Source organism: Saccostrea cucullata, unplaced genomic scaffold, assembly GCF_032062105.1.
Source record: "Saccostrea cucullata isolate Sc308-1 unplaced genomic scaffold, CSIRO_AGI_Scuc_v1 ctg3048, whole genome shotgun sequence".
Lineage (NCBI taxonomy): Eukaryota > Metazoa > Mollusca > Bivalvia > Ostreida > Ostreidae > Saccostrea > Saccostrea cuccullata.
The window spans coordinates 103,099-130,139 of NW_026918377.1; the positions used below are offsets into that span (position 1 = coordinate 103,099).

The 27,041-nt window shown below is 33.9% G+C and overlaps 3 protein-coding genes across 4 annotated transcripts in view; 1 reads left to right on the plus strand and 2 right to left on the minus strand.

Annotated features, from left to right (window-relative positions):
* LOC134264132 (mitogen-activated protein kinase-binding protein 1-like) overlaps positions 1-5,443 on the plus strand; it is a 40,726-nt gene extending 35,283 nt beyond the window's left edge. For both annotated transcript variants that reach the window (XM_062746431.1, XM_062746437.1), the window contains 7 exons: positions 571-930; positions 1,405-1,657; positions 2,112-2,259; positions 2,489-2,607; positions 3,833-3,939; positions 4,269-4,314; positions 4,880-5,443. In XM_062746431.1, the coding sequence (XP_062602415.1) occupies positions 571-930; positions 1,405-1,657; positions 2,112-2,259; positions 2,489-2,607; positions 3,833-3,939; positions 4,269-4,314; positions 4,880-5,284 (1,438 nt within the window). In that variant the 3' untranslated portion in view covers positions 5,285-5,443. The remainder of the gene's footprint in view (positions 1-570; positions 931-1,404; positions 1,658-2,111; positions 2,260-2,488; positions 2,608-3,832; positions 3,940-4,268; positions 4,315-4,879) is intronic.
* Positions 5,444-9,494: 4,051 nt separating this feature from the next.
* LOC134264103 (uncharacterized) lies at positions 9,495-11,202 on the minus strand. Its single transcript, XM_062746407.1, has one exon. The coding sequence runs from the start codon at positions 11,190-11,192 to the stop codon at positions 9,495-9,497; it is 1,698 nt and encodes a 565-aa protein (XP_062602391.1). The 5' UTR covers positions 11,193-11,202.
* Positions 11,203-23,407: 12,205 nt separating this feature from the next.
* Positions 23,408-26,385, minus strand: LOC134264091 (tripartite motif-containing protein 55-like). Its single transcript, XM_062746399.1, has 2 exons — positions 26,309-26,385; positions 23,408-25,573 (listed from the first exon to the last, which is right to left on the minus strand). Exon 2 carries the CDS (start codon positions 25,555-25,557, stop codon positions 23,869-23,871), a length of 1,689 nt encoding a protein of 562 aa, XP_062602383.1. The 5' UTR covers positions 25,558-25,573; positions 26,309-26,385; the 3' UTR covers positions 23,408-23,868.
* Between the last annotated feature and the right edge of the window lie 656 nt (positions 26,386-27,041).

Sequence of the window (27,041 nt, forward strand, 5' to 3'; positions counted from 1 at the left end):
CGATTCGTGTTCGTGCTGGTAATTTTACATTGCCTTTGTTTACATTTCATTGCAGTAACATCAATTTGTATTTGTTTACTGCACCTTATGTTAGAGTCCTTGCCATCTTACTTTCCTGCATTAGAAGAAGTATCATAGTTATTTTTGTCGCTATTGAGTGTTGTATAAATGCGTCTACACAGGTGACGTCTGATTACACTGTACAGTGACTAAGTCCTCGGATATAGCGAGAGTCCAATCGAATGTGGCGGACACATTCCTTTTACGAATTGTGTTATGCTTAAAACTTTTACAGTGTAGTGATTTTCCTTTTAATGTAAGAAATGGATAAAACGAATATATAAGACAGTCTATATAACTTTTATTTGATATCATACGCCGTTTTTGTTTGTCTCGATGGATTTGATACATGTAACGCATATATACATGCATTATATACAAATTCTCGTTTAATATGTTTTATTTTAGTGCAAAGCACTGCAATTTTTATAATGTGTAAACATTCGCATTAAATAAAAAAAAATATTCAGTGCATTAAATATGATAAATGGTTAAATTTACTTTTTATAGGGTATACAACATTGAGTCAGGGAAGCAAACGCAGTGTTACAAAGGAGCAGTTGGAACTGAAGGAGTGCTACTAAAGCTTCATATAGACCCGTCCGGTCAGTACGTGGTTACTTGTTGTTTAGACAAAAGTCTGTGTCTACTGGACTTCAAGTCGGGCGAAATTTTGGCCACCATGATCGGCCATTCGGAGAAAATCAATGGCGTGAAGTTCATGCCGGACCTGAAACGTCTGGTATCGGTGTCCAGCGACGGCTGTATCTTTGTCTGGAGGCTGCCCCCCGAACTGACCGAGTCCATGCGAGGCCGCTTGGAGGAGTTGGGGAGACTTCCTTTTGAGGCCATCAAAGGGGAGATCAACAGGTAAGAGAATTTTTTATGCTATCAAAGTTTTACAGAGAAATATGAAGAATTTCTTAATAACAACATACTTTGATGTGTTAATATTTTGCCAATCAGCTGTTGGAGAAACAATGCGTAAAGGTTTGAGAGCGGATGAGGGTTTCATTTACACATCCGTTCGTTAGAAAAGGAAATATAACCTTTTTGGCCATTGAGAATTTTTTTCACACATCATTTCTCGTTTTTTTCATGTATTGCAAATAATCAATACGTACACAGTAACGAAAATATTATTGCAGATGCGTAAACAATACTAGTTGTAAATAAAAAAAAAATAATTGTCAACAGTATCTCTAGATCTTCTGCATACATATCGTTTGTACAATGTTCTTTATCCATCGAATTATATTCTAAGCTTTCTCTGTTTTTTTTTTGTTTTCATTATTTATCACATGTGATTAACATAAAATGAACTAAACTGAGGTGAAATATTAGGAACCAGGGATCAAGCTGGTGTCGGACTTACCAGATTGCTGATCCCGCCCCTCTCTCGCTAGAAAAAGTTCTGGAGGAAGCTGTTAGGAGACCCGGTAAAGAGATGGATACAGCCAAGATCCAGGAAGAGCTAGAGCCCCAGGTACATGAAGAGTCACCTGGTATCCAGACAGAAGTACAGGCTCCCAGAAAGGAGGAACTACCAGACTTCAACAGCACGATAACAGGATTACCCGACTGGGTACAGGCGAAGGTGAGAAAGGAATAACAAGCCAGGTAAGCTTTAGGGAAGATGTCTCTAGGTGATCCAGATTATATAGTAATAATGGCTTACATGGGTCATCGTCAGATCAACAGAAAGGTAAATAATCAATGAAAATTTAAAATTATCTCATAGATATGTTTCGGGTTATAATTAATCAAATGAAGATACTACAATAACATGTAGTAAGCTTTTAGGTCTAAGTGAATGTTTTGCAAGGGTTATTTGGGGAATAGTCGGTTTAGGAGGAATTAAACGAATATTAACACAGAAAACAAGATTTTGAACTTGCAGAGGCTCTTTCATTGTACGGAGTACCATTTTAAATGATAACTAAGGATTGTACTTACTCAGAAATAAATAAGTGCTTCTTAAGAGTAAACTATACCAGGAAGGAAATGGCCTTTGCTACATGTACCTATAATGACTGGCTATTTGTTTCCAGATGGGCAGGGATATCTCTACTTCAAGGGAATCTGATCACCATCCGCAGCCGCCCTCTGGTCGTTGGGCTGTAAATAATGACAGTTTAAAGTCATGGATAAGCGGTAGAAAGGGTCCTTGTGTGGAGGGCGAGCCTCGAGGTTATTACAGTGAGTAGACATACGTAGATATCTATAAAGTAATATATTTAAATTACCATTCCAGAGGGTGTGATTGATAGACATCCATTCAATGTACTTCGAGAGTAATTTCTTTTTAAAAATATGAATTTCATAAATTTTTAAACGGATTATTCAAATTACAAGGGAACTTGTTACCTGTGAAAATCCTCTTGCCTTACTGTTTCAATGTACTATTGCTGAAATGTATTGTTGCCAGAGCCGCCCGGCGAGGAAACCTTGTCTGTGGAGGATGTTGAGAATGATGTGAAGCAAGTGGAGAATCCAGAAGATTCCACCGTCTCCGGGAATGACCCCTCAGTCGAACCGATAGACACAGTGAGTGATGCATGGATTGTAGGATATGCTTTACGTCCAAACGAAATATTTCACTAATATAAGAAAATTGCCAAATATAGAGTATATGAAATTATCAAGCCAACTGATTTGGCTGGGGCTTCATTGTGCAAAAATCTGCAAGGGTATTTCTCAAGAAATGCATCTCTTCACTTGTTTCGTTGACCATTTTGGGGAAAGAACAGTCACTATCAATAATGAAATTCTTTTGATATAAACCGACGAGAGTTGTTTAAAAAACTCTCCGCACAAAAATAAAACGTCCTAACAACTGAACAGGCAAAATGTTCTTATTATATTTAAATCTGACACGGAAGAAATTGATCAAGTATTAAAAAATGAAATTGAATCATAATTAGCAATATATTGCAATTTCGAAAATGCAACATTGATATATGTATGGAATTCTTCCAATTTTCAAAAAAGGCTATATCCAAAATTCAGTTTGGACCAACTTTGAAACATTAGGATATTACATTCATATCATGACAATGAGGACACAGCGGATGTGACTGATCAGCAAAGGATGCTCACTCCTCCATGGCACCTGATCTCACTTCTGATGTTTTGGAGGTCCGTGTTTGCTCTGCCCCTATTTTGTTTTGTTTTATGGACTTTGATATTGAATATTGTTCGTTTTCGCCATATCCTTCTTATAAAGTACTAAGTTACAAAGAAACAAGAATGAGACGGACGTGTAGATTAAGGATACGAATAATGACACAATAGGAACTCGTGTCCAATCCCTTTGACATGTTGTCTATAAAATATGTTTAAAACAAAGAAGACACAAATGTGCTCTGACTAAACTGAGAGAGAAAGAGAGAAAAAATACCCACATAAAATATGTGATTGGACTATACATTTATGAAATCAGACAGTATTACTAGTCCTATTCTCTATTGGTGAACCGGAGGAGATCCTCTGTCTGTCTGTCTGTCTAACTGACTGTTAGTCTGTCCCACTTGGCTTTCTGTATTTTATAACACTTATAGTTACTGAGCTGACGTCCGGTTTGAGAGTGTAACACGATGAGTTATAGATCAGATTTGCGTTTCTTTCTGCTTCCATAATTCTTTTTCTCAGAATTATGGCCTTTTAAGGGAGGGAAGATTACACTTGTTGGTTGGAGACTAGTATTGCTTGTGCAGTACTTTGCTTCTTTGTTAATGTCTGCTTTCTTATAACATGTAAAGAATCTTTGCAGGATACGGAAGAGGGAAAGTCAGAAAATGAAGAAAGTCTGACTTCCATAAATCCGCGAGTGAGCCTCTCCTCCAAGTTTTGGTCTAAGTCACAACTAGAAAACATCAGGTTAGTGATTCTGACTGGATTAATAAAATATATATATACTCTAGATTTCAGTCTCAGGCCCAGTAGAGGAGCATCAGTTTTAATGGTTGAAAATGGTGCAAATAAATTGAAATGAAGGCTCTGTAATATTTTGAATATTTGAATATCAAAAAGAAATGTAGCCAGAAAAATGTATTTTTTTTTTTGGTCATTCAACATGTTCAAGTGAAAAAAAAATGCTGATTTTTAAAAAAAATTTATAAATACCAATAAAATTCTATTGTTTGATAATATAAATTCAAAAGGCATTATCTATTTCTTACATGCAGTGGACTTTTTTTTCATTCTAGTAAAATGACAATGCAGATCTGTATGCAGCAGCAAGACTTGCTTAATGTGAGTTTACAATCATTTCTAACTATCGTATGGTAGCCCATGGTCAGATTTAAATAGTACTTTTGCAAAGGTAGGTAGTATATGATGGAATGTAGCTTGTAGGATGGTATTCAGTGGTAAATTGTGATTTTCTGATGCCATTTGATGGTCAGATTTAACAAATTTGAATTTCCTTTATAATTACATTTGTCCCATATATTTACTAGTAACAAGTCTAGCATATAAGTTCACGTGGTCAGTTTTTAGTTGGGTACTTTTTATAAAACACATTTTTTACTACCATGCCCCGTTCTGAGGTCATGAATTATATTTTTACAGTAGAGACTTATTAGTATATGATTAAATGTTAATTTTAATAGAATTTTCACCGACCTTGAGAGTCAAACATGCCACAATAGACTTGAACTGTTGATAATAGTTTTGTTTAAATATCGGAATATTGTATTTTGATCCATAACCTTAACATTTAAAAAAAAATTCCATCAAAATATTAGGTCTATTTATTTTTACATATCAAATTAATAATAAGAATGTATTCACTGGTTTTATGTTTAATAAATCTTAGATCAAACAAGACAAAATGCAAGAAAACCTCACCCAGGAAAATGAAGAAACCAAAGAGTCTTCATCTGGAACGAAGGAGAAGGAAATCATGCTTGACCTGCCATGCATCTTTCCTCAAGAGATTTCCTCACTTTCAGGACATCAACCAAATGTAGCTTCAGAGAAAAACTTGGAAGATATCCAAAAAGAAAAGGAAGATTGCACTCTTACACAAGGTATCCAAGAAGGAGATGACAGTTCTTTAAGGCGGGAAATGGTGAATACACTTAAGGAATTACTTGAAGCCACAAGACAGAATGGACGTCTGTTGATGACGTTAGACTCCAGTATTAAGAAAAATACGATGGTATTACAAAACTTAGTTGACTTAAACAGGGCAAAACGGAGAGAGGAGGAGAGTTGTTGAAAAACTAACTTTTCGCAGGTCAACCGACAAGGAAAGAGAAACCCATATTTATCTCAAGTCACGAATCAGATATAGAAGGCAATAACACATCTCCTTTCTTAAAAAAAGATATAAGTATAATAAATATAATATAATTATTTAATTAAAGATGGGAATTATTGTCATATTGTTTGTAAATTTTATATTTTATTTGAGGCATTGTTTTGAATTGATATCATCATATTAAAAACAACTAACTGCTCTGTTTTAACTTAATAGCATAAATCACTTTGTTGACATTTATATTGCTCGATGACAAATATTTTATTGTATTAATTTGAAAAAGATTAATTGGCAACCCCATGCTCAGTTGAGCTGGCACATGTTACAAGGGATAACAATGGTAATTACCAATTTCATCCACAGGCACTTGGAGTGTGGACCCCCCTTTTCCATTTTGTTTTCTTTTAAAATATCGGGTCGAGTCACCCTTTTCCTATCTATTCTAATATGCGCCATATGTTATCAAAAATGTAACTCTTTTTTCTCTACTACGTGTTCTTAAATATATAGTTGTCGACTGATACATAATAAACCTTTTCCTTCTTGTACAAGGATAAGGCTACCCCGTTCATTGCTCTTTAAAACAGAAAATAAATAGAACACAACTACAAATAAATACTGATTGAGAATTACGCAAAATAAAATAAAATTTATAACATCCCGTCCATGTTAAACCCCTATCACACCGGGTCTGCGTCCTCACGGCGATCGCACAGCGTCCATAAAAATGCACACCCCGAGTTGATCGCAGTAGAGTCTCCTACGGCGCCGTATTAATGCGGCGAGATCTCCACTGCACGCTGAAGGGTAACGTAGGGACTCCTAAAACGCCAGGAGACGGCGATCACTTTGGGCATGCACAAAGTACGCGCCGTGTGATCGCGGTCTGATAAGATCGCAGTAGAAACGTAGTGTGATCGCCGTAGCAGCGCGGTGAGATCTCCAACAACGCAGTGAAAGCTCTATACTAGCATAAATTATATGCAAAATTGAAGTCACATACATGTATATATTCTTGTTTGATATTGTGAAAACTTTACACAATGCATGATGTCTGATTAAACCTTCATTAAACAGTTCTATTAGATGTAAAAAGAATATAAAGTCCACCAAGAACCTCTTGTATACGTAATAACTCTCATCATGCTCCTGTGCTAAAAATAGCGACATGTAATACAATAAATACCAATAAAACAAGCGGGGCGGGACACTTTGAGAGGGGTAAGAGAGGTCCTAGGGAGTTTTGGTATAAAATTACATTGCAAAAGCTCAAAATCTTCTTAACATATCGCCCGGAAAAGATAGTGCTTCATACAGACAGAATGTATAAATTTACGACCTTGACCTTTGACCTTTTGACCTCAAAATTAAGAGAGGTCTTGCTTGGGCCATATAGAGTTGTTATGTAAAATTTCATTGCAAAAGCTCAAAGGGTTCTTGAGATATCGTGCTGAAACGAAAGTGTAATAAAAGAGAGAACTTGCGAATTTATGGCCTTGACCTTTGACCTATTGACCTCAAAATCAATAGAGGTCTTCTTTAGCCCATAGGGAGTTGCTATGCAAAATTTCATCGCGAAAGCTCAAAGCTTAAGGGTTCTCAAGATATCATGTGGAAACGAAAGCGTTACAGACAGACAGAAAGACTGACGGACGGACGGACGGACAGACCCAAATTGATATCCCCCACTTTTCAAGCGGGGGACAAAAATTTTACAACGCGGCGAGATCTTTTGAACGTAGTTAGTTTATTTCAACTGCACAATGGAATCAAGATAGGCATGAAACAGAAACAATTGTAGATCAATTATGTGAGGCAAAATTCAAGCAGAGTAAGTTGTGGCGCTTTACAATGTTATATAACAATAGGTAATTTGTATTTTTATACAATATATGTACTTTTTCATATGCGGTGAAAAAACTCAAGATAGGTGAAAATGAATGCATGCATGATGACTTAATAGATTCGAGACGTAAATATTAATTGTATGATAGCATTACAATGAGTAATTCCAGCTCTACATAATGGAGGGCTTGGACACCCTAAATTTAATTGTACATTGTCCGCTAAATCCTTAAATCTACATAATAGTCATATTTGAGCCTGCAATCCCCACTTATCAGGATATCACTTCTTCTTAGGGGCTTGACAAGAGGGACAAATTCGGCCTCTATCATAAAAGGGATCAGAATTTAATGAGACATCAATTGTTCACCAGTTAGGGTAGATTGGTTTCGCCTTTTTAATAATTAACTAAATATTTAACAAGTCTTACTTAGCTATAATTATAATATAAGGGTTTATCCGGAAATTCACTGAAACCAGAACCGGAAGTGCCCATTGTCAAGGCGTACACGTACGCAACGACACCTCAACAGGGCTACAACACAAGAAATACTATTGTGGCAGGAACCTAAGTGCATGTTCAAGTGCTCGGTACTAATTAAAAATTAATCGAAGTCTCCTCAATTATTCTAATTACAAGGAATAAATTGGAGGAGTGGGGAAAAAGACACATGTACTGCAGGCTCAATATTGACGGCAAGGTGCAGACAATTTTGCTAAGCTGCAATGCGTCGCAACCCTATATATCATGAAAAGGACTTTTTCAGCAGCAGAATCTAGAGGACGACCAAGTCAATACATAGAACTAACCTTTAAAAAAGTTTTTTTCTTTAATAGTGTAAATTCTTTAAAAAGCAGTTGTTTGGCCCTTAATTCGTTTGAATGTAGGATAAATGTATTGTACGTTACGAATTTTTAATTCTATGGTGCCTTCACGTTTCTACATTTTGTGTCAGGTGCTTTAATAAATTCGATTAAGTGAAAAGAAATTGGTTTGCTTCTGTTTATCCTGTATATTTTTTTTATTTATATTGTCAAAAATCAAAATAATTTAAAATAAAAGCAGTGTAAAGTAAAAAGTTACCTGGGGACTTTTCATAAGTATTTTTTATTAGGCAATCACTCAGGTAATACAAAATATAATACAGGAAAGAGACCAAGGAATGTAAATTAATGTGAAATGATATATATATCTACCTCCTCCGATTAGTGGTGTTGACTTCCTAACACTACTAGAGGTCCAAGGGCCAAATAGATCACCTGAGTATATGCAATGATTTAGAGAGTCCAAAGAAGTATAAAATAAACTGATGGATAAAGCTTTGTTGCCGAAATAAGCAAAAGTAAATAAAAAAGATAACCAGGATCATTGAAATAATTAGTTAAGTTCCCTGTAACAACTAATAAAGTAAATTCTACTTGCCCCTGTTAATCAATATTTCAATTGAGACAATAAACAAACAAGTATAGTGTCTTATTTTTATTTTTAAGCTTGTATTATTAACTCTCACATTGGTCTCTCTTGGTCTTTGAAAAACAATTGATAAGATTTGTTATGATAGTCTAATTTTTTATTTATCTATTATTTACAAATCCATACATGTACATGGTCATTAAAATTATGAAAATACCTTTTAAATTTTACAATAAAAAGCTTGCACAATTCTCTCATATTCTTTGAATCTTTTAAATACATTATTTACAGTAATGAAAAGTGAATAGCAAAGTTGACATCTTTCAATAGAGTACAATTTAATTTCGTATTAATAAATTTACATTTTCGTAATAAAATATATTCTGATAGGTCCTAAATGGGATTATGTAATAACATGTATTCATATCGAATTCAAAATTATTTTTGTGTACAATCCGTACAAAATATTTGCCTTTCTTCCAATTTTCTACAAATAATGCATTTTTAGATAAAGTCTAATATTCAAATATACACAATAAAGCATTACTAAATCATAACACCGCATACACATACAATCATAGTTCAAAACATTTTTGGCATACCCCCGTACGATATATAGATCTGACGTCACTTCAAGGTGGATCTCAGGGATTGATACAGATTTAAATTAAACCCTCCTCCTGTAGACTGAACTTATAAGAATAGTACTAGAGATGTGCAAAAAATCTCTTTGTTTGCAAATATAACTTATTTGACGTTGGCTACACAGACTATATGATATAAACGAGTTCTTTTATCCAATCGAATGACGCTTTGCAAAAAAAAAAAAATATTAGAGATTGTTTTTGAACTTTGGATATTGTACAGATTACCATGAGAATGTTAGACTTTACCGTAAAATTATTGATTTCACTGCAGATATTTGATTTTCTTCACAAGCGGATCAAACATTGATTTCTGAGCAACAAACAGATTGTCATTTGTATCTATACACAGTCCACAGGGTATACTCAGTTCACAGTCTATGAAACGGAGGAGCTGTCCATCCTGGTCTATGATGTGGACACAATCATTGAAAGGATCGGCTGTAAGGATGTGACACAGACTGTCTGTGGTGATTCCTTGTGGACTGAATGGTTTGTTCTTTGGGGCAGGAGTATGTCCATTGTACCTGAATCTCAGTTTCCCTTTCTGATTCACCACCACTACTTCTTTAGCCCCATTGTCAGACACACAGATATCCAGGTTCCTGTTCTCAGTTATCGTATGTCTGTAAAGAATGCCAGATGAAAAGAGAGATTTACCAATATCATCAAACTGAATGGTTTGTTTCTCTGTGGAGCCAGAGTAACGGACAACTTTTGATTTTCTGAAATCAACGCTGTCCATGATAACCAGGAGGTCATCAGTGGAGGTACTGCAGACATTGCGTGGTTTCCATTTCTGTAGTATGATCACCTCTTCTATCTCTTCATTCTTCACAATATTCACGCTTCTACCGTCATAATCGGTATAAACTAGATATCCCTTCTTGGTCACTGCTATGCCTCCAGGCATACGATCTGATTTGGTTCTGAATGCCTTGAGCTCTGATCCCTGATTGATGCTATATCGTCTCAAATCACTGCCATTCCCCTTTGTCCAGATTTCTTCATCATTCAGACAGACCACACCGGAAATGTAAATTTGCTGAGTGCGAAGGGTTGTGACAGTCTCTGGTACATCAAGCAGCTGTTTGGCTGGAGGACAGGATCCAACTTCTGGTGATTTCTGTGTTGTCTTCATGCTGTAGCCTTGTTCTTCTGATATTAAAGAACTTGGAGATAAGGCTCCAAAAATTTTTCTGAATTCTTCTTCTTCATCTATTTTCCCGGGTATAAATTCTGGTAAAGATGGCACAAGTTTTATTGGAAGCTTTGTGCATCTGTCTACGTTCAATTTGGTACTAAATACTTTTGATATGTCTTCAGAGTTTATAGTCATATCATTTGAATCAATTTCCTGCTTGATATCAGACATTGTCTTGTTTATCTCATTCAAATGTTTCTGAAGAATTCGTAACTGTGAGTTTTTCATCTCATCGTCTTCAGCTTTAAGTTTCTTGACAAGTTTGTCAATTTCTCTGTGCCATACCTCTCCATGTTTTGTTATGTCTGTTGAAATATCCTCATGCTCCCTTTCTAACTGACTCATTCTGTTTTGTACATCAGAGGCAATGCCCTGGTACGTCGGATAAACTATCTCTTTTAATTTAGCTTGTTCTGCAATAATCGTTTTCTTTTTATCATCTAGAACTTGCAAAATTTCCATTAAATCATGACCAATATGTTGATCAGATGCCACACAAGTATTGCAAACAGGAATGTCACATTGATTACAGTACTTTTCACATTGTCCGTAAGCATGAAGGTGACATCCAGGGTAAAGGGAAGAGTTCCTGGACTGAAATCTAACGATTACGTGTTTCGTGGATTCATCAGATATCATGTGAATTCCAATACAAGCCGCACATAGATTGACAAGACATGATTCACATCGTACTTTTGCATCAGCGGTCTCACACGAGTTACATTTCATCCCGTCCTGGGCACTGGTACTGGGCTCCATGGTTAAATATTAGTGCATCTTGAATAGACAGAAATTCACCATTTATTTGTTGTGAATGTTTAATGACAGAAGGTAAAGGTTAACAAAAAAAATACAGTGAAACTTGGCTAATCTGACATGCACTGGGAGACAATTTTTATGTCGGATTAGACAGAGTGTCGGATTGCACAGTGTAAAAAACATAGAAAGTAGTAATACGGAAAGCCGGAATTCGCAGTGTGTCGAAGCATTCAGGTGTCGGATAAGACAGTTTTCACTGAAACATGCAATGTTTTTTCAAGATAAAATATTACAGGTAATTAAGTGCAGTTTTCATTTCTTATTTATGAACTAATTGTCGCATTTACATGAAGCTAAACTGGCGGATAACAGAAAAGCTTTTGTGGTAGTAAAGTTTATATTGTCTGTTATTGTTTATCTGGCCTTTTCAACAATGTTAAACATCATGAAGCATAGCTCCTGTAGATTCGATCCAATTAAAATAAATGTAAAGAAGTACACTACACAATTAATGATGCAGAATTTTATTGATCCTTGTATCTCTTTCTTGATTATAAGTTTAAATCAGTAGCGTTACGGTCCTTTAAAATTACCCCCACCCCCAAAACACTTTATTGATTTTGTTCTGGTAAATTTTCTCTACCGATGGTTTAGCCAACTTTGACGTCAGGCACCCGTTTGGTGATGGCATGTCCCAGATTCGATTCTCTTTATGAGCAACACGTCAATCTTAAGATTAAACATATTGACTGTTCCTTTGCTAAGTTTCGAGCATTAAAAATATAAGTCACGCGGCATTTGAATGATCCCTTTAAAATTAAAAGTGCTTCGTCAGAGTAGCCCCCACTTCACTGGACGTGAGTGCTGAGTAAAGGTCTAGATTTGAAGCCCTTTATCGGTTTATATTAACATTCTTTGTACTGAGAGATCCTAACAAGATGTGTTTATAAACTACACTAAAAATAAAAAAAATGAATTTTTTCTAAATGAAAAATCAAAATGGATTCGAGAAAATCAGAAGGAAATGCATAGACTTTATCGAAAGATCGAGATATGGAAAGCATTCTATTGAATTATTTAGAACTTAAAAATAAGAACTCCTGACATAGAGGGTTAATTATTATTATTGCAGAAAATACGTGTATATATAATTAAAAAATTCAGATTGTACTTATTTAAAAGGTAGAAAATTAGAATTGTAGAATGAAAATTGTGTTACCTGATTCTTTGGTGACGAAATGAGGAGAGCTTCTAGTCGACAAATTCAAACACAGACTGTCGCTATGCACACCAATAACACGAATATATAGAGTAGCTGATATTGATCTGTTTTAAGTACCTGTCAAGCGTTTTATTCGTCGTTTTTTAAAAGGTAGTTTTTTTAAAATCTGTATTCTTTATTATACCCCCCGCTTGAAAAGCGGGAGGGTATATAGTAATCGTTAATTCCGTCCGTCCGTCCGTCCGTCCGTCTGTACGTCCGTCCGTCCGTCTGTTACGCTTTGGGGTACCCATCTCTTATCCGCAACTCCTCTCATACTACTGAATGAAATTTGATGAAACTTTCACAGAATCTTTGTTACATATTGCCATTGTGCACCTCCTATTTTACTTTTTGATCGGACACATATTTTGGGTTTCCCGGCCACAGGAAAACATGGACTTTTTCACCAGTTATAACCATATGGGAGGCGGGGGGTATCATTTAGTGAGCTCATGCTCACAGTACCTCTAGTTTTCTTTGTTTAAACTATGACGTGTTCGCTTTTGCATTTGGGGATCTGTAAATTGGACTTTTAAGAATAAAACATTTTGCATGTCTGAGTGGGGAATGTTAGAGATCAAGCTGATTATTAATTTATCAAAAATCGAAGACTAACTCATCGCTTGTGAAGAGATCTTGTCTAGTTCAAAAATTTATTTCTTAAAGTACAATGTATTTATGTTTTACAAATAAATACATCTGTACTTTACGAAACAGCCCCTGAAATTAGATAAGATCTCTTAGCGAGCGATGAGTAGGTCTTCCCTGCGATTTTTATAAAATGATACAGGATTTTCACTGGAGATATTCCAGCTTAAATACTGACTACAAATACAATTTGTGAGGTATAATGAGCAATGAGCTCACTAAATGATACTCCCGCCTCCAATATGAATATAATGGCAGTGTCCATGTTTTGCTGTTGGAAACCCATAATATATGTTTCGGGTCAAAAAGTAAAACAGGAGGTGCACAATGGCAATATGCAATTACGATTCTGTGAAAGTGCCATCAAATTTCATTCAGTGGTATGAGAGGAGTTGCGGATAAGAGATGGGTACCCCAAAGCGTAACAGCAGACGGACGGACATATCAAATTATTCGAAACTGAAACCATTGAAGTTGTGTATTTTGAGTGACATTAAATGGGAGAGAGAAAATATTTTCCCATTCAGCATCACTCAAATTGAAGCTACAGTTCCATCCAATTTTCCCTACAGGTTCTTCTTGATTACCTTTTAAAATTTCATACAATTTTCTTGATTTTTTGGCATTTAATATGGAGAACAGTTCTTGAGATATATGTGGGTTACAAAACTTTGACAAAGGCTTCTTTATTTTTTTATCAATTCTCTAACAACTGCCAAGTCTGCATAATAGTTTTAGCTTATATGTATCACACCGTTTCGTACGAAAAAGCAACATAATGTACACTAGAGTTACTGTGAGCAATGAGCTCACTAAAGGATACCCCGGCCTCCCATAATGTCAATGTTTTGCTCTTGTTTTCCGGTAATGTGTAAAGAGGAATAACTCGTCTTATCAAATGTTATCCAGAAGCTTCTATAGGTGACGTCATAGGATATAAAATAGAATATAATAGCAATGTCCATATTTTGCTATGGGAAACCTAAAAACCCTGTCGAATAAAAAAGTAAAATATAAGGTGCACAATGGCAATATGTAATAAAGATTCTGTGAAAGTTTCATTTAATTTCACTCATTAGTATAAGAGGAGTTGCGGATAAGAGATGGGTACCCCCAAAGCGTAATAGACGGACGGACGGACGTACAGACGGACGGAATTAACGATTACTATATACCCTCCCGCTTTTCAAGCGGGGGGGGGGGTTATAAATATAACGTTACACTGTGAGTAATAAACTCATATATCATTACTTTACGCTTAAACTCACGGCATGTGCACGTGGAAACATTCCCGTATACAATTCAAACACTTTCTCTCGTGGATAAAAATAGAATAAGCTCAATTAAAGCCGCTTCATCCGAAACAGGTACATATTATCTTAAACAATAAATAAAGTATGTCATTACATAGATAATATATAAAAATTAATTATAAGATTGATTTAATAGTTTATTACAACAATCCTTGCATGGAAAAGATAGACCAAAAACCTTGTTGACAAACAGCAGTTCCTGACGGGAAGTTAAGATTTGTTTCGAAATCACCTTTGGAAAAAAAAAAAACTTTTATCTGTTATATCTAATTATGAAGAGACTTCAAACCCGAGTATTTTTTTCCATTAATAGAATCCTAAGTCATGATATATCTTTTTAAAATTAAGAAATTAACTGAATATAATCCATAGCAATTTTTATATTAATATGCATATTTACAGAATAAAGGAAAATCAGATATTTCTAAAGATTTTTTAAAAAGGGAGTTTAGTAACAAGGGCTAGAATATTGCCCGTGTACATTTTGTTGTGGAAAAAAATGCTCGGGTTTGTTCTTCATGAGTTATACATGTTAGCGATAAATTGAATTTTTCGAAGGTGATTTCACGCAATGTAAACAAAGGATTATTTTTTGTGTGACCTAACAAAAATTATTTTTTTAACTTTTGAATTTTGATATCTTTAAAAAGAAAAAGACTTTGGAGATATAATTTGACAAAAGTTGAAATAATTTATGGACAATTATTTTTCAAGAAGAAAAACGAATATCTTTTTTAGCGATTAGAATCGGACCAGGCGGCTTTAATATATCACTGCATTACTCTTCCATATAATAAATGTTAAGTTAATTGCACTTACTCTGATTGGAGATTCAGTTACCACGAATAAAATTATCTAACCCTCGATGGACATGTGAAACGACTTTCACTGGTCAAGGAAAACTTGCGCTACCCACGACAAACCTGAAATCTTTTTCTATAGGGACTGGCCAAATATTTAAATCACCTGAGCATCATAATGTGGCTCCTTGCAGCATAAACACTAAATGCAAATAAGGGTCAACACAGGGCAATGCTAATAAAATAGAAAACAAATAAACATGTAACAAATCAACATTGATTGTGACAGGGAGTATAATTTTAAAAGTTTGAAAAAAGTGGCATTAAGGCGATCATGGTTTTATTTCTAGCTATAGTAAGAGATTTCTAATCGGAATATTTTCCTCACTGATGTAGAACAAAATACTGATCGCTCAAGGTCCACAGATGTCCATCCATATGGTCCACTACGTGCATTTATCATGCACGAGGGCTGTCCGTGGACAAGTTGCTTAAGTGATAAATAATCATTACTGCGTTCTGAATGTTTCACTACTCTTTAGTACATTTTTTTTTTAAATAAACAAAGCAAATATCAAAAAGATATATGCATAAATTAACAAATTCTGAGATGTTATATTATGTATTGTATCGCCTTACGGCGCATGGATGATAATGTCAAAGTGTCTAAAAGACCGTTACGTTTTATGATTGCCATAAAAATAAAGTTGAACAAGTCCCACTCAAATTTAGGAATTTCATTGATGCTCATAATTTAGTTCTCATAAACAGTTTGGAACTAATCTGGCACATTCGTGCAATCTTCTGATGATTTATTAGTAAGCTACCGTCAATCGAAAATTTTGTATTGACGAAAAACAGTGACAGCGTCTTTTGCTATTACAACTATAGCAGTTTGTCCGTTTGTTTTGTACCATCTAGGGACTCGATCAAGAAAGACTTCACTAAGAAAACTCCCATATTTCAATTCTATACTAAAGATCTTTTGATTTTTTTAGAAAAAAATTCTTCTGCATTAACTTTAAGTATCTTAAGGTGTTATTTGATCTAAATCAAATTGAACTGCTCTTTGGTAACTTCATCAAACGTCGCCATTTTTTGTGTGTTGTGTTTACGACTTTCCCATTTCAAATGCTCAGGAAACTGCCAAAAATTAACCACATGCCTTGATTTATTTTAAAAGACTCCAAAATTTGCGTACTTCCGAAAACACTTTAATTAATCGACAGCCCATCTATTTTTCGACACCTTTACTTTTTTCTTTGTAGATCTTGAAATGGAATATTCTTAAAGCAGGTTCTGCATAACACCACAGATCTTTTTATCTGTTTAAGCACTAATACACATGTACAAGTATTGTCTGAATGGAACTCCATAAGAATCCAACACTTTTCCTCAACAAATCATCATCTTATAATATGTGTTGGCAAATTCCATACTTTTTATCAAAATTCTGTATTTTTCTTCAACTGTCAGGTCAAAAGTATTCAAAGAACCATCTGAACGTCTCTAATTTACTTTGGGTTAAAAAAATTCTTCGTCTGATTTCATAACTGATAAGTACAATGAAAAGGGTTGAAATGACATCAGCACCATGAAGTTTCATGCTCACTAGTTCATGCATACGGAGTATATATATCTCAGTTGATTCGATACGCAAGAGCATGCTCTACGTATGACCAATTTCTAAAATGAGGTAAATTATTGACAAGCAATTTGACGAAACAAGAATTTCAGCAGTCTTGTTTTAAGTCATCATTTCTTAAGTTCAAGTAAAGGCATAGATAATGAAATTATTGAGGACTATCTGTCAGAGATTGAAGTACCATTATTAAGTAACGAAAATAAAAATAACCTAAAAAATTTCCTACTTTAGAGGAATGTACTGAAGCTGTTAACGATATGAAACACGATAAATCACCAGGTCTTGATGGATTACCTAATGAATTCTATAAATGTTTCTGGGCGCAAATCGGCCCCTTTTTCTATGATGCTCTAAAAGAAATATATGATCGGGAGATAATGTCATACACACAACGACAATCAATAATATCACTAGTTTTTAAAAAGGGAGATAAAAAACTTTTTAAAAATTACCGTCCAATAAGTTTGACAAACACTGATTATAAAATCATAGCGTTTGTATTTGCAAGACGATTACAAAAAGTTTTATTTGAATTAATAAATAAAAACCAAACTGCATATATAAAAGGACCAAACATTGGTGAAAACGCCAGTCTGATATTAGACATTTTTGAATATTGTGAATCTAAGAACCAAGGAGGAATTTTATGATTTTTAGATTTCGAAAAAGCTTTCGATTCTGTTGAATGGAACTTTCTCTTTAAAGTATTAAAGAAATTCAATATTGGTAATAACTTTATTAAATGGACAACCATTCTCTAAACAAACCCGGTTTTTAAAATGAAAAACAATGGATGGATTTCAAAGGCGTGTTCAATGACAAGAGGAATTAGGCAAGGATGTCCCCTATCTGCTCTTCTTTTCCTCTTTGTTGCCGAAATATTAGCAATTAAAATACAAAATAACCATAACATTAAAGGTATCTCAATAAATGATAGAGAGGTTAAAAATGTACAGCATGCAGATGACTTAACAGTAGCATTAAATGACGAATTATCCATGAAGAATACATTAGATGTTGTGAACGCATTTTGCAAATGCGCTGGATCTAAAATTAATATAACTAAAACAGAATGCATTTTGCTTGGGAATATGAAAAATGCGTTTGATAAGCACTGTGGAATTAAAGTTACAAACAAAGCAGTTAAATGTTTAGGTATCTACTTAGGTCATGATAAAGAGGAATGTTACAATAAAAACTGGATGAGAATATATCATGATATGGAAAAACTCTTTGAATCCTGGAAACGTAGAAAATTAACTCTTTTTGGCAAAGCGTGTATTATTCGGACACTTGCTATTTCAAAATCGATATATACATCGTCAATTTTATGTCTTCCCGATGAGAACTATATTAAGAAAATTCAAAGATTAATTTTTAATTTCATTTGGGAAAAAACGGAGAGAATTAAACGGAACACACTGATTGGTGACATATCACGAGGCGGACTTTCTATTGTCGATGTTGAATGTAAACTAAAATCATTGAAAGCAGCGTGGATTCCACGATTACTTAATTCAAAAGGTTTACTGTTTGATATTTTAAATGATTTTTGTAAAAAACTTAACGTTGATATCTATTATCTTTTAAAGCTTTCATCAATAGCGTAGTTAGCTTAAAAAATATGCATGTTCCTTTATTTTACAAAGAAGTTCTAAGTTGTTTTAATGAATGTTAAGCTGAATTAAACTTTGATAAAAGATCTTCTGATGATATTTTGCAACAGCCAATCTGGAATAATCGTAATTTGGTCTATAAAGGAAAAGCTATTTTCTTTGACAATTGGATTAAATCTGGAATTTTATATATATATATATATATATATATATGAATTGTTTGATGACAAGGGTTGCATCAGACCACTTGAACATTTTTTCAGTATAACTGACAAATCTAATTGGCTATGTGAGTACAGAATTCTTCTGTCAGCTACTAAGAATATTCGAAGAACACACAATTTTTTTAAATGCAAGCAACATAAATAAACAAAATGTAATTAACTTCAACTTCCCTTAAGGGAACTTCAACATATCAGGAAAATCAAGTAATTTTTTCTACAAAAATGTTATTGAAAAAAAAGTTTTGTAAACCCAGTTTTCTAGCCATATTATCTAAAGATTTTGGAATATTTGAGGAGTCAAGTTGGAAAAATATTTATGAATGTAAGATTTTGGATATAAGAGATAAACACATAGCAGAATTTAGCTACAAACTATTAAATAATATATTATGTAACAATGCTTATGTGAGTAAGTGGGAAAAAGATACATCTCCTATGTGTGTACATTGTAATAAAATAAAGAATACAAAACATCTGATTTTTGAATGTGATAATGTGTCTAATATATGGAATACTATAAGCAGTTTTTTATCATTTAAAATTCAGTGGAAACATATTGGTGTTGGGTTTTTCCATGAAAAAAATGATAAAACTAGATCTCTTAATTTACTCATTACGTATGTGGCATATAGAATTTATAAACATAAAATGTTATGTAGATTAGAGTCTTTAAGTGAAACTGAATATAATTTATACAATCATTTAAAAAAAATCAATTTGTTTCTACACTTATGTATTACGCTTTCTATATGTTAACACTGAGCTAAGGATTTTTGAAAATCTTTCAAAACTAATGTGAAAATTATATATTCTTGTATAAATACTACTGGGAAGGGAACCGTCTTCCCGTAGTGCTGTCAAAAAGGGGGTAGTAAATTGACTGTGAAACGTATATGTGGCTCCCTCGGTTGACGGCTACACTGAATTTATATCTATCTTATTTCATAATGTATACTGTATAAACTTATTTTTTGAAAATAATTGTACTTTAATTTTTTTCTATATAATTTATAACATCCTGCGTGATGTCATAGGGACAACAATATCATTGTTTAGAAGGAGCTTAGTCAGGGCCCCATCCCTGGCAGTTGCCTTATTTTTTTTTCTAGTAATGTTAGTTTATATGTTGTTATAGATTAGGTCTGGGAAAATAAAATTGTTATAAAAAAAAAAATCATTTCTTAAGTTCTATGGTCGATACAATGACCTTTTCAGCAAATACAGTTTATAATTGAGTCAAATTTTGACTGACGTTTTTTATACCAATTGTTAGTCCATTACCATACACTGAATTGACGACGGATTTTTCCCATTATTTCCTGATCATGACAAGGAGCACACGGCGGGTGTGACCGGTCAGCAGGGGATGCTCACTCCTCCATGGCACCTGATCCCGACTCTGTTGTTTCGAGAGTGCGTGTTTGCTCTGCTCTTATTTTGTATTGTTTTATGGACTTTGAGATTGAATACTGTTTGCTATCTCCATATCCTTCTATAGATAAGCGAAACATTTTATCGCAATTTGACGTCTTAGGTTAAAGTTAACTTTATATAACATATAAAGACCCTTTGTAGAAGATGGAAAAGGGAAAGTCGGAAAAAGAATTCAAAAATCCGCGAATAAGCCTCTCCTACAAGTATTAATCCAAGTTAGTTTATAGCCACATTTACTAGTAACAAGTCTGGAATATAAGTTCACGCGGTCAGTTTTTAGTTGGGTACTTTGTTTAAAAACACATCATTAACTACCATGCCCCGCGTTAAGGTCATGAATCATGATATTTTTACAGTAGAGACTTATTATTAAATGTTTGGTAGAGATTTTCACTGACCTTTGAGTCAAATATGTCACAATAGACTTAAACTGTTGATAATAGTTTGATTTAAATAATGGAATATTGCATTTTAAGAAATAACCTTAACATTTAAAAAAAATCCATCAAAATAACATGTCAGTGTATTTTTACATATAACATTTTTAATAATAATGTTTTCACTGGTTTTATGTTTAATAAATAATAGGTCCAACAAGACAAAATGCAAGAAAACCTCAACCAGGAAACTGAAAAAAACAAAGAGTCTTCATCTGAAAAGAATGTGAATGAAAGTATATCTGACCCGCCAGGACTCCATCAACATCAGGACAACAACCAAGTGTAGCTTCAGAGGAAAATTTTTATGATACCCCAAGAGATAAGGGAGATGACACTCTTACTCAAGGTATCCAAGAAAAAGATGAAATTTCTTTAAGGCGGGAAATAGTGAATATGCTTAAGGAATTACTAGAAGCCACAAGACAGAATGGACGTCTGTTGATGACGTTTGACTTACCATGGTACTACAAAACTTAGCTGACTTACAGAGGGGAAAACTGAGGGAGGTGGAGAGTTGTTGAAAGACTACCTTCCCCCAGGTGAACATGCCGATAAACTTTAACGGACACATATCTATCTTAGGCCACCAACAACCTTTAAAAGCAGAACAATCAACTCTTTTATCGCAGGAGATCAATTTGAGTTTGTATCCTAAGAAATGAGTATTTATCTCCATATGTCTAAATGTAGACTGTATATTTATTTTTAGGCATTTTTAGAAGATTATGTATCATGTTGATATATTTTGATATATGAATAGCATGTTAACTACTTAGTACTTACTTCCACATCGTTAAAAGCATCGTATATATGGCAAAAGATTAATGTGATTCCTAATAAAAAATTTCATTTGTTTGTAGTTCAATTTAACAAGTGTCAGTATATCATAAAGATAAAGGTTTGAAAACAGCATAAAAACTATGTACACATTTAAAATAAAGATATGATAAATAAACGTTGAGGAAATTTTATGAGAACATCTCTGAATTTTGGGTTAATAAAGTGTGAACAGGGTAAAGAAAGATAGGGCTCATCCAAGATCAGCCAGGCCTCAAGACAATTTACTGAGAAATAAATAAACTAAAGCCAAAATTTTGATTCTTTGTAAATATGAATTGTTATTTCACTAGGTATTTATAATATTATAGATGTTTAGATAATTATGTTTTAAGTCTGTTCTCAGTCTTGAGGCAGATACCCTCTGTACACTTATTTACTCTTACTTTTATTTAGGAATTTATCAATCTTCAAAAATTTACAATTATTTTTCTTTAATACATACAAAGACTGAATTATTTTCATGTGTCGCCTGAATCTGAATATTGTCATTGTGACCTCATAAAACCGTACTTGAAGTTGAAAATAGAATGAAATTTAAAATGATAGTCGAATGGCATAATTTCTGGCCAATCATCAGATAAATAATTTATAAATGTGATTAAATTCAATTTGTGAAGATCAATGTGGTACATGAACAACTCTTCAGGTCTGCATATTTATCATCCCGCGATGGTATACTTCTTGAAATAAGTCTGCAAGAACCGTCATAGTTAATGCCCTCATACATAAATGAAAATTCAATTTCTTAACTATGTTAATATTGAATACTTGATTTATAATTTGAAAAGGATTAAACACTTTATAAGAATAACATCCCATGAAGAATATTCTATCTTAGTATATTCCTGCAATTTCCAAAACAAGTATATTAGTAATTACATGGTGTTCTATTTTTCCTTTGTTTCTCTTCAATTAGCGAGTTATTTAGTATTCATTAATTCTAAAATTTCTTAAAAATTCGCCGAATTGGCAATCCTTTTTATGTTTTTTTTTTTTTTTTTTTTTTTTTTTTGGCGAACGTCAAATTATTTCAAACAATTGTTGTTTTCTGAATAGAGGAAAGAAAATTGAGAAGTAGAGAAATTCATTCTTGAGCAATGGATCTGTCTTGTGTTATTTCTTTGTTTGTTTTTCAGTCAGCAAACATGCAAATGAAATTTCGCGATGTGTCAGTGCAAAAAGAGTTCAGGTAGACCATATAAAGTGACAGAGGACAGGCATCCGTTCTAAGTGAAAAACATCTTCTTTATCCATATTATAACTATGAGACAATATCCTAAACGAAGCAGGCTATTGATAAATAAGATGATGATCCAAAGAATCAACAGTCTCGTTAAGTCAACATTTCGCAAAATCTATAGTCGATACAATGATCTTGTTAGCAAATACAATCTGTCATTAAGTCGAATGTTAATTAACGTATTTCATACAAATTGTAAGGCCATTATAATTATATTGATATTGATTTTCAATGGATTTTTTCGTCTGCCAAATTATGACAAGAGGTACATTGCGTGAGTGATCAGTCGACAGGGGATGTTCACTCCTATTTTTCTTCTCTACAACAGCAAAGCAATGACGTTATATTTTAATGGAAGCATCATTGGATAGCGTAGATTCAAGGATGCTTGGGGCAGTTTACACTTTATAAACCGCGAAGCGGTTTATAAAAAAGCGTAAACTGTCCCAAGTTTTGTTATAGCGTATAACATAAGTTGAAATTAGCTTCATTCCTTATAATTTAATTTCAGTATAGACAATAAGACAATTTTTCCTCCAGAATAAGGTTTCAAACTGAGCATTATTTGAAATGTAACGTCAAGCGGAGTAATACGTTTTTGACGTAACGACATTGTGACGTAGGCAAGTTATGTTATCCAAAATATAATATGTTCCTCTGAATGATTCAGCCAATGAAATAGCTTGATACAAGTGAAATTAAATTATAATGGGTTAGGGAGACTTTTTAACGACAATATGTGTGAACAAAAGGAAAACCGAGAGCTTTGCCTCACCCCTGATGTTCCTTTTGTCATTGTGATAAGACACTACTTTGATATTTTGTTACATCATTCACATTACGCAGTGTGATTTCTGACAGCAAACCTTTATATGAAGTTGGGGTCTTTCTCAACTTGGACAAGTACGGTAAACAATAGATATATGGATATAACGAACAGTATTCAAACTCAAAAAGTCCATAAAACAATACAAAGTAGAAGCAGAGCTAACACGGGCCCCTTTATTTGCAACAATTTTTACAAGCAGCTTGTCAGGCGACGACTAATTTTTGTGACAGAAAAAATAAACTACGTAATACATAATAACATAAATAGCTCGAGTACTGAATACCAGGCAGTTTGGTCAACATTTCAGGAATGTAGATTCGTTTTTTAGGTGGATCGTTTAATCTTTCATCATAATACTAGAAATATACAGATCAGGAATGGTTTTATTGCAGATACTTGATTTTCTTCACTTGTGTGGTACTATATTGTACAACGAACAGATTGTCGTTTGTATCTGTACACAGTGGTTTGGGTTGACTCAGTCCACACTGTATATATCGGAGGAACTGTCCATCCTGGTCTATGATGTGGACACAGTCATTGTACATATCAGCTGTGAGGATGTGACATTGACTATCTGAAGTGATTCCTACCGGATCGAACCATTGGTTCTTTGGAGCAGGAGTATGTCCAGTGTACCTGAATCTCAGTTTCCCGGCCTGATTGACCACCACTACTGCTTTAGCTCCCTGATCAGACACACAGATATCCAGGTTCCTGTTCTCAGTTATACACTTAGGAAATATACAAAAACCAAGAGAGTAAAGAGGTTTGCCCTCATCATCAAACTGAATGGTTTGTTTCTCTGTGGAGCCAGAGTAACGGACAACTTTTGTTTGATTGCCATCATCACTGCGCTGGATAAGCAGGATGTCACCAGAGGAGGTACTACAGACACCATCAGGCTTCCAGTTCTGTTGGAGTCTGATTACCTCTTCTATCTTCTCCTTCTTCACAATGTTCACAGTTGTATCAATCTGACCGTAATCAGTATAAATTAGATCTCCACTTTTGGTCACCTCTATATCAAATGGTTTGTTCCCTGACTTGGTTGTGATTGATTTGAGAAGTGATCCCTGAATGATGCTGTAGAGTTTCATGGTGCTGTCATCTCCACTTGTCCAGATTTCTTCATCACTCTGACAGGCAACATCGTTAAGCAGTATATAATCAGTATCAATGGTAGTGACAGTCTCTGGTTCATCAAGCAGCTGTTTGACTGGAGGAGAGGATCCAGCTTCTGGTGATTTCTGTGTTGTCTTCATGCTGTAGCCATGTTTATCAAAAGTTAAAGACATTGATGATAGAGCCCCGAAATTTTTACTAAGTTCTTCTCCTTGAATTTTTCCTGGCATGAATTTTGGTAAAGATGGCACGATTTTGTGTGGAAGCTTTTTGTATCTGTCTACATCAATTTGAACACCTACCAGTTTTGAAAAGTCATTAGATTTTACGATAATATTGACTGATTCAATGTCATTCTCCATGTTGGAAAATGTCTGCTTTATTTCATCCAGATGTTTCTGTAGAGTTTGTAACTGTGTATTTTTCATTTCATCAACTTCAGCTTTAAGTTTCTTGACAAGTTTGTCAATATTTCTATGCCAGTCCTCTCCATGTTCTGTTATGGTTTTTGAGATATCTTCATATTCCTTTTCTAACTGACTCATTCTGTTTTGTACATCAGAGGCAATGTCCTGGTAGGTGGGAAAAACTGTTTCTTTTAATTCATTTTGTTCTTGAATTATTTTGTTCTTTTTTTCATCCAGAATTTCCAAAATTGTCGAAGATTTATGACCAATATGTTGATCAAATGCTATGCAAGTTTTGCAGATAGGAATGTCACATTGATTACAGTACATTTCGCATCTTTCTTGGATATGAGAGATGCATCCAGGATGGAAGGGGGTGAATTTCCTGACTTTGTGATCCTTGGTTTCTTCAGATATTATGTGTTCTCCCACACAGGTCTTACAGAGATTAACAAGACATGTATCACAGTGCACCTGTACCATAGCAGTCACACACATTTCACATCGACTCACGCCCTGTGCACTGGTACTCGGGTCCATTATTAGACGTTTTGCCCTTTGAATATAAAGAAATCTTAAGAATATTTATCGACAAATAAGACATAAAGACTAACAAAAATATTACGGACTTGTTTTCAGGTCTAACATTTATCGCTGATTTTAACTTTGAACAATTTATATTTGTCACTTTTTGTCGAAAGATTACGCATTCATTTTTTTATTAATAATAATAATAATTTCTTTTATTTAGACAGGATAGCACAATTAGTACATATATGACTTGTTTACATTGTGGTCCGGTATAAAAGATATTTACAGACAGATATTAAAAAAAAAGAAGAAGTAGAAACTAGAGCAAAAAAAGAAAATATACATAGACATATTTGTACATACTAATAAAAAAACTACTAGCTAGTATTAAATACCAGCTACATTAAATTGACCAGGAAGGAATATCTTTTTAGATTTTGTTGTGATTAAATGACTACATAATTTTAATTTTATTTATTTTTCCTCTAATTTTAAAGTTTAAAAAAAAGCTGTGAAAATTTGTGTGAAAATGATGTATGTAATTGAAAAATATGTTTTGTCATTAGAAAACAGATATACATGTACGATGTATTTGAGTGCACGTATACATGACACGCCCCTTCATCAAAAGTTTCTGGATATAACATAAAAAATGAAATTTTTATCCAACATATTGAAAAAAAACATATTTTGATATATTTTGATTCAAAAAATTACCTGTAGATAAAAATGTAAACTTCATTTTAAAGGAATATCCTACCTGACTGTTACAGCTGTAAATGAATCAAAATGGCGACCGCCCAGGACACGTCTATGGATTCTTTTTATTGACTCAGATCACATGACTACCCAGATACACCTGTCTAAAACTTCATTCTACCTGATTTAAAACCGGGATTTAAAAAAAATGCAAACATTTTAATGTATTCTGTACTTTAATGTCCCGATTATAAGGAGTTGGATCTTGCACCTTGCACAAAGCATTAAAGACAGCAGAGAATCGAGATTTTACTTAAAGATCGTATTACTTTGACTTTCTTTCTGGATCTGACAGAACATTTTTGCAAATAATAAAGAATTATGTCCTGGACCAGTATTTCATATTTGTTTTCCATTTGAAATTAAATTCATGAAACCAAATTGCCACAATTTTAAAACAGTAATAACAGTTTAAGGTTCATAAACCCTCTGCTCACTTAAATGAAATGCTGCTTGAAATATACTCAGTAATGATTTTCCAAAAAAAAAATGTATTTTATAAGTAAAATACAAACAGCTATAGCATAGGCAAATTGGACATAAAAGACACTTCAACTTGGCAAATCCTTAAAGGAATAATAGACATTTATGTCATTAAGAGTTATCTCTCTTATCAGAGTATCAATGGACCTTAAGAATGTAATCTGCTGATAATGTTGAGGAGTCAGTCATTTTTACGAAACTTCTATGCTTTTTCCATCAAATATGGAAATGTTTGCTCAATTATCCACTAT